General features: G+C 40.8%; 1 protein-coding gene across 2 annotated transcripts in view; it reads right to left on the bottom strand.

The window, feature by feature from the left end:
- The window catches only part of HCN2 (hyperpolarization activated cyclic nucleotide gated potassium and sodium channel 2), a 60,728-nt gene that overhangs the window by 29,044 nt on the left and 18,376 nt on the right, over positions 1-13,308 (bottom strand). For both annotated transcript variants that reach the window (XM_075825458.1, XM_075825459.1), the window contains exons 2-3: positions 11,275-11,698; positions 1,727-1,888 (exon numbers count right to left, since the gene is read on the bottom strand). In XM_075825458.1, coding sequence (XP_075681573.1) covers positions 1,727-1,888; positions 11,275-11,698 — 586 coding nt within the window. The remainder of the gene's footprint in view (positions 1-1,726; positions 1,889-11,274; positions 11,699-13,308) is intronic.

Genomic DNA, 13,308 nt, shown 5'->3' with positions numbered 1-13,308 from the left:
TAGAACACACGTTACCCAAAGTAGCAGAACGAAGAAACCTCACTTGGGCTGTAAGAAGAGAGAGCCAGAGAAAGTAGAGACCGTGAGATGGATGTAAGCAGTGCATGCAAGGATAAACAGGTTAAGATATGGCGGTGAACGCGGGAGAAAAATATGGTGTTAAAGGTTACCGGTGGAACAGACAGGGAATAAACCGAACGCAAAGGCTGTGATGGTGGAAAATTAAAATGAAGGAGACGGAGATCTGAAATGGCAGCTCAAGAGACTACAAGCAGATGTTAGAATGAGAAACCAAAGGCAAGACAATGGAATAAAATCCAAAAATAGAAAACAGGAACATACAACAGCAGAAAGGACGCAACAAGGAGGTGAAGTGCAGAGAGACAGAAGAGAGAAAAATCTATTATTATTCCTGTGCTGAGCCATGCGATTCCAGCTGACACGCACACCAAGTCACTGATCCCTCTCTCCTGCCCCTCCGTGGTTTCTTATGTGCCACTTTGCGGCCAACTGGCACCGGCCTTCTGTGCCAAGCTGAGTTACAGAGAGAGCTTCAAGGACTTAACCCCTTCCACTTATATACAGTTTAACAATAAATTATGTAACATTTATGAGAAATGGTACTAGATTCTAGGGAACTGAAGATATCGGTTATCCAATGCAGTAAATAGGTAAGAATATGGGGTTATGCCCTTGGATTAACCCTGTAAACGTGAGGACAAGGTGTTTTTTAATTTGCAGTTTTCGTTAAAATATCATACCATTTTGTGTATACAGCTCCTAGGCAAATCTGTGTCTCCATGGATACAGACTACAAACAGTCCCTGTGAGCAGTCTCCTCCTGCAGTCATGTGCTGCTGTATTCCAGCTGTTGTATTTTGCTTCCTGCATCAGTCTATGCTGACATCGCCCAATACAGGAGGCGCACACAGCGCTGAGACAGCATCCAAGCTGGATCCAAGAAAGAAAAATACCTGGCCACCGAACCCATGATAAGCAGGGAGCAAAACCTGGTAACAGAGTGACCGAAATCTGCATAGGAGACGTATACACAAAACGATCAGATATTTTTATTCAAAACTATGTGCGAAGTTCCTTCCATTTTAGAAATAGAAGTAGTAGTATGTATTGAGATTTATGGCTGAAGTGTGTCCTAGAAGAGCCACACCGGCATTGTGCCCAGGTATCTGGTAGTCTTTAAACGAATGATCAACTAGAATGGAAGATCTGATATCTGATACAAGTTATTAAAGGGTCACTAAACTTTCAGAAAACTTCTGACATGTCAAAATGACATGTCAGAAGGTTTGATCGGTGAGGATACAAGCGCTGAGAGCCCCACCGATTGGATGAGCGTTGAGTCGCTTGGCCTCTGATCGGCGTTTCTCGGAAAGCAGAGCAGTTGGTGTACAGGCTCAATAGAAAGTCTAGGAGTCCGTACACCAACTGCTCGGATTTGCGAGAAAAGTCGATCAGAAACAAAGCGGCTCAGTGCTCACCCGAGTGCTTTTGTCGCTTCGTTTTAGCGTTCAGTGGGGGTCTCAGTGCTGGATTCCCCACAGATCAAGACTTCTGACATGTCACTATGGCATGCCAGAAGTTTTCTGAAAGTTTGTTACCCTTTAATGTTTCATTTGCCTGTCATTCTTATTTTTAAAATTTACAATTATGGAATAAATTGTGGTCAGAAATACACAAATACATGAAATCTGAGTGGGCTACTTACAACCATCTTGTTAATGGACACCCAACAATTACTGGGGAATTCCTGAAGCATTGGGACGAGGAACTGAAGGCATCCGTCCCAGTGGCATAACAAGAGCATCATGGCAATCAGGTTAAAAATCCGCATCACTGCACTAGCCAGGTCATAGGTCATATGGAAAATCTGAAAACATAATAGGAAAACACTCATAAAATTACCAAAAATGTCACAGACTTGAATAAGAGCTAAAACATTTACAAACAACTTGAGTGCATGAAACAGCACGTGCAGATGTATCAATATGCAAGTTTTTTTTTTACAATAAATTCTAAAAAAAATAATAATCACGGTATAATAAAAAATGATTCAACGTTCTTATATACTTTATGCTTTAATTCTTCACTATTTTCAAGATCTCTGCTTGGTTTACATTCAGAGACTGAAAACATCTCCTGAGAATGTGCAGCTTAGACCAGAAAACCCCTTAAGCAGAAATGGCACCACCGAATGTGCCCGTTAGTACTCTGGTAGCAGAGACTGGTGGAGGAAGCTACATATAGCAGCTAACAATGTGGAGCTTTCTGCCAGCAGACGGCATAGAACGGGAGCACACGGAAGGTAATTACATGGGATTTCTGGCATAGAAAAGTCGCAATTTGCAAGTTTTGCCTTTTCCGAAACGTGGTAGGGGCTTGGTGAAAGGGGATGTGTCCGGTCATGGCAAAAAAAAGTACTATAATTTAAACTAGAAACTGGCGTAAATTGTAGCGGAAATCTACGCTAGCACGTAACTGACCTAGAATTCCCTCTCAGACGCATGGACGGCCAAAGATGTGCCTCCGTTATTTAAAGACGTGTGCCTCTTCTTAAATTAGGTGCATCTTACTCCAGCTATCTTCATATTAAAGACTGGCGTATGAAACGCCAATCTTAATAAATGTACCCCAATGGGTTCCAGAAGGTACTGTTGGTGTTTATCTTGACAGATCCGGTACTTCCGTTAATTTAGTTTTTCTGTTCTTAGGACGGAAAAGAAAAATCTTGGCCAATTGAGGATTACTGCCGTGGATGTGCATTTTGATGTGCCATGGATCTTTACGAGGATTAGCCCCATTCAATGCAACGGAGCTAATCCACGTGGGTCTAATCTGGTGTTTTTTTCCATGCGGAATCAGCAGTTAAACCGTGTAAATTGACATCTATTCTTGGGAGGTTGAGAAGAGTCAAACTGCTTTACTAAGATCGTATCCTGGATACTGTTTTAGTGCAACAAATAAAAAAATTAACACTTTTCTTCATTATTGCTACACCCAGTATACCTAGCAGACTATTTGTAGGTGGACCTATTTATATTAATCTTGTGGATTTGTCATCGGATAAAAAAAACTTACTTTAATGTAACACGTGTAATGTCTATGCTGACTTGCCATCTTACACTGTCAACTCCGTTGTGCTGCATATATAGGAGAGAGACAATTTCTTGGCAGTTTCCATAACTCCCATAAAAATAAATGGAGACGCGCGGCCATCTCTCCATTGACTCTCCACCTGGATGCCGTGGCCACCTCAGCAGGTGGGAAGAGGTCGGGTGACCCTGGTTCTCGAGATCGGTGCAGGTCCTAGAGCTAGAACCCGCATCTATCAGACATTTATGGACTATCTTATGGATATTCCATAAATTAGATGGGAATAACCCTTTAAATGCTTTAAGAATGTTTAAGCACAATTTATTATTGTGAAGGCAGGAAATTGTAACCTATAAAAACATATGTGGGACAAATTTGAAATATTGCATCAAGAAAAGTAAGATTCCTAAGTGGAGGAGTTAAAGAGGCTCTGTCACCAGATTTTGCAACCCCTATCTGCTATTGCAGCAGATAGGCGCTGCAATGTAGATTACAGTAACGTTTTTATTTTTTAAAAACGAGCATTTTTGGCCAAGTTATGACCATTTTTGTATTTATGCAAATGAGGCTCGCAAAAGTCCAAGTGGGCGTGTTTAAAGTAAAAGTCCAACTGGGCGTGTATTATGTGCGTACATCGGGGCATTTTTACTTCTTTTACTAGCTGGGCGTTCTGACGAGAAGTATCATCCACTTCTCTTCACAACGCCCAGCTTCTGGCAGTGCAGACACAGCCGTGTTCTCGAGAGATCACGCTGTGACGTCACTCACTTCCTGCCCCAGGTCCTGCATCGTGTCGGACGAGCGAGGACACATCGGCACCATAGGCTACAGTTGATTCTGCAGCAGCATCAGCATTTGCAGGTAAGTAGCTACATCGACTTACCTGCTAACGCCGATGCTGCTGCAGAATCAACTGTAGCCTCTGGTGCCGATGTGTCCTCGCTCGTCCGACACGATGCAGGACCTGTGAGTGACGTCACAGCGTGATCTCTCGAGAACACGCTGTCTGCATTGCCAGAAGCTGGGCGTTGTGAAGAGAAGTGGATGATACTTCTATACACAACGCCCAGCTAGTAAAAGTAGTAAACACGCCCCGATGTACGCACATAATACACGCCCACTTGGACTTTTACTTTTAAACACGCCCAGTTGTACTTTTGCGAGCCTCATTTGCATAAATACAAAAATGGTCATAACTTGGCCAAAAATGCTCGTTTTTTAAAAATAAAAACGTTACTGTAATCTACATTGCAGCGCCTATCTGCTGCAATAGCAGATAGGGGTTGCAAAATCTGGTGACAGAGCCTCTTTAAGAGGCATGTCTAAAGGAATATTCATATTGTTTTAGACAGAGTGACTATTTGCCACCAAACAATCTATAGGACTCCATATAAACTTCTCACTATGGAATGATAAAACCATTTTGGTCTATGTCCTGTTATAGTAATGGTTTTCTACTGAATATCTAATTACGGTCAAAAGAATGTACAATAAGTACTTTCTTGGTTATTGAAATTTGGCTACGGTCTCCCATCAGTTTGGTAAAAAAAAAATAATAATTAAAACAGTATAGCCCGAAATGCTAAGAGTTCACAAAAAGATACTGGCAAGCTCCGACTTGTATGTGTGGCTGCCAAATTGTATAGACAGCAGCTCAGGCTCAGATAGTAAAACGCTGCCCCTCAACATACAATTGTACATCAGTACCGTGTAGATGTCCAACTCCCAGTAAGGTAGCTATGCTCAGAACCTACCCTTGTTTTCCTGCTATTGTCTTCCTGATTTCGGACTCTCTAAATTGTGTGTGGATTAATAACCCGAATGCTGCAGTTCCCTGCGGAGCGCTGGCTGACACATCCTAGCAGGCACCTTGGGGCCCTATGTGTCGCTTACACTGACAGTCTAGATCAAGGGCCTGCCAGAGGGACCATTACAGCATCTGCTCATGGACTGCATGTTGTGGTTACTGCTACAGAGTCATTAAAAATCAGGATCATTTACCACACAATTCTGAACCTAAAATATATATAAGCTATTTAGCAACAATTCTGACTTGCTTCATTGGGTCCAACCACAAAGATGGAATGACAAGACATTTTAGAATAAACAGGCATTTTCCATCGGACTCCATATGTACAAACGTATTCTCATAGAAACATTGCTTCTACAGGAGAATCTCTGTACATACAGCACCAAACCAGGCATTTATGGCAGCACACAAAGGAAATACGGCTCCGTACTAGGGTGTACTACCTCCGTGCATTGCCGTACAGGCTCCGTGTACATGGCTCTGCTTTTCCAATTTAACTCCAATTTTCAGCATAGTTGTGGCGGACAATTTTCATTTACCGTAAAAGCCATTACACAATAGAGACTAGAATATCTTCCATGACAACTAGGTCTTCCTAGTTCAGGACTACTTCAGAAATGGGAAACCTCAGTAGGTATGCTCAGTGATATAAAAAGCAGCAGCTTATGCTGCATGGTGCACCCCATCGCATTGCTAAGCTCCATGGGTCATAGTTTTGCTTTCTTGCTTAACCCCTTCACGACCAGCCCACGTAGATTAACGGGCTGCCGTGCTGGGCTTTTCTCCTGCAGCCCGTTAATTCACGTGGTGCCAGAACAGAGTGCACAGCGCTCTCCCTGTGCTCTGAATCTCTCAGCACACGCTGCTACTAGCAGCCTAAATGCTGAGAGAAGACATCAGGACCGGATTGGTGTCGGTCCTTATGACGTGATCACCATGATAAAGCTATCATGGTGTTCACAGCAAAGTTTGTTGCAGCAGCAAAGTTTGTTGCAGCAACAAACTTTCGTGCTGTTTGTTACACTGTTTCTCCTCCCTCCCTGTCAGATCGTTCTGAGACAGTGGGGGAGAAGAAGCTGTGCCGAGCAGCTGCTGTGTGTCTCCTATAAAGACACACCGACTGTGAAAAACACACACAAATAACACCTCCACATAGTTTAGAGTAGGCAGCTAGCTATAGTTTAGGTAGATAGTACTCAGACTAGGACAATTAATTAGTTAATAATCAATTAGGGCTTATAATGTGTGTGTGTGTGTATGTGTATATATATATATATAATATAGACGTGTAAGTATATATATATATATATATATACACACACACACACATACTATATATATATATATATATATATATATATATATATATATATATGAGAGAGAGACAGATATATATCTGTCTCTCTCTATATATTTACATCTATAAAATTATATAGATATATATTTATATACTGTGTGTGTGTATATATATATATATATATATATATACTTACACGTCTATATTATATATATATATATACACACACACACACACACACGTAATATAGATTATATATAGACATATATTTGAAATTTGTTAATACTAAAAATAATTAGGGATGTTATATATCTATATCATCATATAGATATATACGTACATGTAATATATACGTATACACACATATACTTATATAAATATCTTCATATATTTTACACGTCTGTAAATTCTAAATACATTGATTCATTGTTAGGCTGTGTTCACACGGAATTTTTTGCAGGAGGAAAATTCCTCCTGCAAAAACTGCTCCGGACGGTTTTTGCACAGTGGTTTGCCAAAAACTCGTCAAAACACTCGTCGAGGTGTTTTTTTTACCCTTCTGACTGATTGAAATGGGGTTTTGGAGGCGGAAACCTCCTCAAGATAGGTCATGTCGCTTCTTTTTACCGCGATGCATTTTTTTTGCTCACGGTAAAAAAGTTCATCCAACTCCCATTGAATTCAATGGGAGACATTTTCGGGCGGTTTTTGACGAGTTTCCGCGCCGAAAAACTTGTGAAAAAAACTCTGTGTGACCAGGGCCTTAGGGTTGTTCATAAATTTATTGATCAATGGATTAGTGGGCTTTTTCTTTGTTACTTTTATTAAAACTGTTACAAAAAATAAGTAAAAAAAAAAAATGGCACGCAAGTTATATACCACTTAAGAGGCATTTGCTCTCTTGGATTCTGATAGTGAATGGGGTCACTTTTGGGGGGTTTCTGCTGTTTTGGTCCCTCGAGGGCGTTGCAAATGGGACATGGCACCGAAAACCATTATAGCAAAATTTGAGCTCCAAAACCCAAATGGCGCTCCTTCCCTTCTGAGGGCTGTAATGTGTTCAAATATAAGTTTATGACCACATATGGGGTATTGCCGTAATCAGGATAAATTTCTTTACAAATGTTGGGGTGCTTTTTCTCCTTTATTGCTTGCAAAAATTAAAAAATGTCTATGTTTCTTCAGAAGAAATGTAGATTTTCATTTTCACAGACTAACGCCAATAAATTCAGCAAAAAAAAACTGTGGGGTTAAAATGCTCACTATACAACTAGATAAATTCCTTGAGGGGTCTAGTTTCCAAAATGGGGTCACTTTTTGGGGTTTCCACTGTTTAGGCACCACAAGACCTCTTCAAACCAGACATGGAGCCTAAAATATATTGGAATAAAAAGGAGGCCTCAAAATCCACCAGGTGCTCCTTTGCTTCTGAGGCCGGTGTTTCAGTCCATTGGGACACTAGAGCCACATGTGGGACATTTCTAAAAACTGCAGAATCTGGGCAATAAGTATTGAGTTGCGTTTCTCTGGTAAAACCTTCTGTGTTACAGAATTTTTTCTATTACAAATGAATTTCTGCAAAAAAAATTACATTTGTAAATTTCACATCTACTTTGCTTTAGTTCCTGTGAAATGTCTAAAGGGTTAAGAAACTTCCTGAATGCTGTTTTGAATACTTTGAGGGGTGAAGTTTTTAAAATGGGGTGAATTATGGGGAGTTTCTAATATATAAGGCCCTCAAAGCCACTTCAGAAGTGAACTGGTCCCTGAAAAAATAGGTTTTGGAAATTTCTTGAAAATGTGAGAAATTGCTGCTAAAGTTCTAAGCCTTGTAACGGCCTATAAAAATAAAAGGATGTTCAAAAAACGATGCAAACATAAAGTAGACATATGGGAAATGTTAACTAGTAACTATTGTGTGTGGTATTAATATCTGTTTTGCAAGCAGATACATTCAAATTTAGAAAAATGCAATTTTTTGCAAATTTTCTATAAATTTTGGTGTTTTTCACAAATAAATATTGAATTTATCGACCAAATTTTTTTACAGACGTAAAGTACAATATGTCACGAGAAAACAATCTCAGAATCGCTTGGATAGGTAAAAGCAATCCGGAGTTATTACCACATAAAGTGACACAGGTCAGATTTGAAAAAAATCGCCTGCGTCCACAAGGCCAAAACAGGCTGTGTCCTGAAGGGGTTAAAGGGGTTGTCCACTACCGGACAACTGATGACAACTATCCACCGAATAGGTCATCAGTATACAATCGGTGGGGGTCCAGCACCCGGACCCCGCACCGATCAGTTGGTTCAGCTACCTGCGGGCACAGGATGCCATTGCACATTATGCAATGCACGGAGCCGGAAGCAGTTGGCTCCATACATTGCATAGCAGCCGTGCTGCAGAACTGCAGCTCTGCTCCTATTCATTTGAATAGGGGTAGAAGGCAGCTATTCTGTAACTGGAGCCATCTGCTTCCGGCCTGGACGTCCGGTGCCCGGAGGCAGCTGATCAGTCTGAGGTTTGTTCCCATTGATCATATACTGATAACCTATCTGGTGGATAGGTCATTAGTTGTATGGTAATACCTCAATATATCACCTCATTTGAGCCAACTGCTTAAAGGGGTTGTCTAGGATTAAAAAACATGGCTGCTTTTTTTCAAAAACAACTCCACACCTGTCCGTACGTTGTTTCTGGCATTGCAGCTCAGCTCTATTGGAGTGAATGTGGATGAGCTGGCACGTTGGGCACGTGGCACGTTTTTTGGAAGAAAGTAGCCATGTTTGTCTAATTCTTGACACAACCTTTAAAGAGGCTCTGTCACCACATTATAAGTGCCCTATCTCCTACATAAGGAGATCGGCGCTATAACATAGGTGACCGCAGTGCTTTTTATTTAATAAAACGATCTGTTTTCACCACTTTATTAGCGATTTTAGATTTATGCTAATGAGTTGCTTAATGCCCAAGTGTGCGTGTTTTTACTTTAGACCAAGTGGGCGTTGTACAGAGGAGTGTATGACGCTGACCAATCAGCGTCATGCACTTCTCCCCATTCATTTAGTCAGCGCATAGGGATCCTTTTAGATCGCTAAATGCTGTGTTATACTAACACATTAACAATACTGAAGTGTTTAGACAGTGAATAGACATTCCACGGGATGTCTATTCACAATCTCTGCACTTCGTTACTGTTTCTATGGTAGTTACAGCAGAGCAAAGCGTAATCTCGCGAGATTACGCAGTAAATGACAGGTTACAACGAGATTACGCCTCCTTTGCTGTAACTACCATAGACAGAGTAACGAAGTGCAGAGATTGTGAATAGACATTCCGTGGAATGTCTATTCACTGTCTAAACTCTTCAGTATTGTTAATGTGTTAGTATAACACAGCATTTAGCGATCTAAAAGGATCCCTATGCGCTGACTAAATGAATGGGGAGAAGTGCATGACGCTGATTGGTCAGCGTCATACACTCCTCTGTACAACGCCCACTTGGTCTAAAGTAAAACACGCCCACTTGGGAATTAAGCAACTCATTAGCATAAATCTCAAATCGCTAATAAAGTGGTGAAAATAGATCGTTTTTTTAAAATAAAAAGCATTATTGTCACCTACATTATAGCACCGATCTCCTTATGTAGGAGATAGGGCACTTATAATGTGGTGACAGAGCCTCTTTAACAATAAAACAAGCACAAATCACTGTAGTAGAATTTTCTTTATTATATAGCTTATGAGAACCATGGACTTTTTTTTCCTATATTTGATGCAACCTACAGATTGAGCACATGACTAAACAGGAATGTAGTGGCTGAGCTCTAATGAGTGCCAGCTCTGTTGTAGATGAAGTAATTTAATGATTTATATTGCAGCAACCTCCTGGAGAGTAATTAAGATAATAACAATTACATAATTGAAACATTTCAGGCAACAGGATACAATAAAATAAAATAACATAGCCATGCTCAAACAGGCTTCCAGATACAAGACATTAAAGATCACTAATAATGCATCAAAATGGACATATTTTAGAGTTAACATCCCCCCATTACACAAAAGAAATTGTGGAACCCAGAAGCAATTACGTTGTTTTGTTTTCCCCCTACCAGATAAGCCGAAGTTACCTAAGTGGACAGAAGATTTTGGAGCACTGACAGTCTTGTAGACTTCACAGTTATTACCTTTCAACACTTTTAACATGTGAAATGTTTCTAGATGCTCATGTTTGGCTAGCTTGCTCTATCAAATCGATCAAAAATGTGTCCATAATAAACCCGCTCTGTGCAGACAAAGCCAAGCGATATAAAAAAAGTTATAGGCAGCGAAACCATACACATAGAAAGTGTACAGTTCCTGAAACGCGGCAGGGGACAACAATGACACGCATAGGAGGGCGCAGATGTTATTTTGACTAATGTAAAAAGTTGCTGATTAAAAGTCGTTGACATAAAATGTGGCTATCTTATGCCATTGCTGGCTCATTTTTGATGAGCTGGGCAAGCTTCAGCCCAGCCTGTGGCAGACATACCTGATCCCAATAATGAATGTATCTAGTTCAATCCAAGTTCTAAATATTAAATATTAGAACATTTAACCTAGTAATATGCACAGAAGTGTTTCCAAGGCTATTTTCTCCTGTACCCCGAAGTTATACCTATCTGGGATCCATGGTATGAAACATCGTATGGTAAAAGCATAGTGGGGCCTGGCGCTGCCATCAATTATGGTTCCAACCTATGCAAGGGTTAATTTCTACTGCATTGTGGAAATATCATCCGAAATCATCAGAATGCTGGGTTATGTCGGCCACCGGTGTTGTCCATCGTGCAACGAAACCAGCGCTTCCAGTATTTATGTTGTTCTGCTCCTCTGGACTGAGCCTAAGAGTTTGGTGTTGTAGACTCTGGTCTATCAAAAGGCATTTCTACACCAAAAATACACATCTCAAAACCTGAACATTGGTTCCATTAAGAACAGTTTATCGCAAGACCCAAGCACCGAAACCTAGTGTTGTACAAAATAACATCAAATAATGGCACTTACCTCTTCCCATTGATGAATATACCGAATGAGCCTGGAAAGTCGAAGTAACCTAAGTAGACTGAGGATTTTGGTAAATCTCACAATACGTAAAGCACGGGCAGTCTTGTAGACTTCAGAGTCAATACCTTTTTCTACAATGAGAAATATGTAGTCCACAGGAATGGAGGATACAAAGTCCACCACAAACCATGTGCGAAAATACTTGCGCTTGATCTTTTGTGGATCCAAGATGATTTCAGTGTTGTCCTCAATCACAATACCTGTGCGGAAGTTCATGACCAGATCCATAAGAAAGAAGGTGTCCGACACCACATTAAATACGATCCATGGTGTGGTTGTCTCATCTTTAAAGAAAGTGATTCCCACAGGGATGATTATGAGGTTCCCCACCATGAAGAGCAGCATTGTGAAGTCCCAGTAAAACCTACAGAAGAGAGAATAGTAACAATTGTGAACTTAAATTGTAACCCATTTATTTTAACACTTATTGCGCACATTATGGGGGATATGTCAAGAATACATCAGCAGACAAGAAAACGTGAATATAAAACCAGAACAGGATTGACTAATGTGGCCATTAAAGTAAAAAATACAATGGCAATACACAAGTAGATTGATGGCTAAACATCCTTTGAATGAACGATAATCTTGTAAACGATTGTTACGCCGATGAGCCATACACATTTTAGTCAGTATTGGATATTACAGTCATTACAACTGGCCATACATGGTCAATGACACCTGTCGAAGGATGAATGATCTTTCATTGTGGAACATTCTAATCATGGAGCGATCATTTGAGTAACGGGCGATTGTACCATACACAGTCAAGTACTACCGACCAAAAATTTTAAACATAGGTGAGTTCTTTCCATAGGATGAGAGTCCGTCATAATAAATTTGCCACATCTTGGGCTGTATATACGGCAAAAATCTAAATCTACACCTGAATGCGCTTTGGCACCCATTCAAAGTCTACGGGACTGGCAGAAACAGTCCGTTTTCCAGCAGTGCCTTAAAGTTTGAATTAATTGGCAGGACACATGCTCGACTGCCACTCCATTCTATTCCTCTTGGCAAGCAGCTGGCGGGAGCAGGGAATTAGTGGTTGGACCCCCATTCATCTAAGGGTATGTTCACACGCAGTGTTTTCAGACGTGATTCTGGCGTTTTATGCCTCGAATTACACCTGAAAAAACTGCTCCATTACGCCTACAAACATCTGCCCATTGGTTTCAATGGGTTTTACGGTGTTCTGTTCCGTAAAAAAGCTTCTGGGACCGTAGAGTCAGGGAAAGACTCAGAGTTGCGATTCCGCCGCAAAAATCGCAACTCAGGAATTAAAGGGTTATTCCCAAGTTGAGTCAAATTTTTTTTTTTTTACATTCCAAGCTGGAATTTAATATTAAAACATTTGCTGTTAAAAATTCATTCCCTAACTACCTTTTTTTTACACTTGATAACTCAGCTAGTGCTAGTTATCTTTTAAAAAAAAGGGGCGTGAGCGGCTCGATGTCAATCAAGCCGCTCTGCAGTGTGCGCGCTCCCGACGTTGCTAGATACTGTAGTTCTAGCAACATCGGGAGAATGTTCGTCTCAACCGGGCAATGTCAACAACACTACACTATATTCACCCCGTTTCGGCAAGCCACTTCTCCCCCCCACCCACCCACTACATGTAATTTCTCTAGCTGCCGCACCGGTGCTGCATCAGCACCCGGCGAACAACATAAAATCTATAAAAAAAATAAACTCACCACACGTTCCTACGGAGATCTGAACGGTCCCGTCACTTGCCATCTTACTGCCACTTGGCGCCGCTCGCATTCATAGTAACAATGCGTTGTGGTGCAGATGACGTAATCATATCACGCTTACGTGATTACGTCATCTGTGCCCACCGCTTTGTTATTGTGAATGTGAGCAGTAAGAAGAAAAGTGACGGGACCGTTCAATCTTCGTGGGAACTTCTTATGTGAGTTTTTTTATTTTCATTGGAGCGAATTCCCCAAACCTGGGAGCATGGACAATGGA

Source organism: Rhinoderma darwinii, chromosome 1 (genome assembly GCF_050947455.1).
Source record: "Rhinoderma darwinii isolate aRhiDar2 chromosome 1, aRhiDar2.hap1, whole genome shotgun sequence".
Classification (NCBI taxonomy): domain Eukaryota; kingdom Metazoa; phylum Chordata; class Amphibia; order Anura; family Rhinodermatidae; genus Rhinoderma; species Rhinoderma darwinii.
Note: the sequence above shows the minus strand (reverse complement) of the source record. Positions and strands in the feature narration are given on the sequence as shown.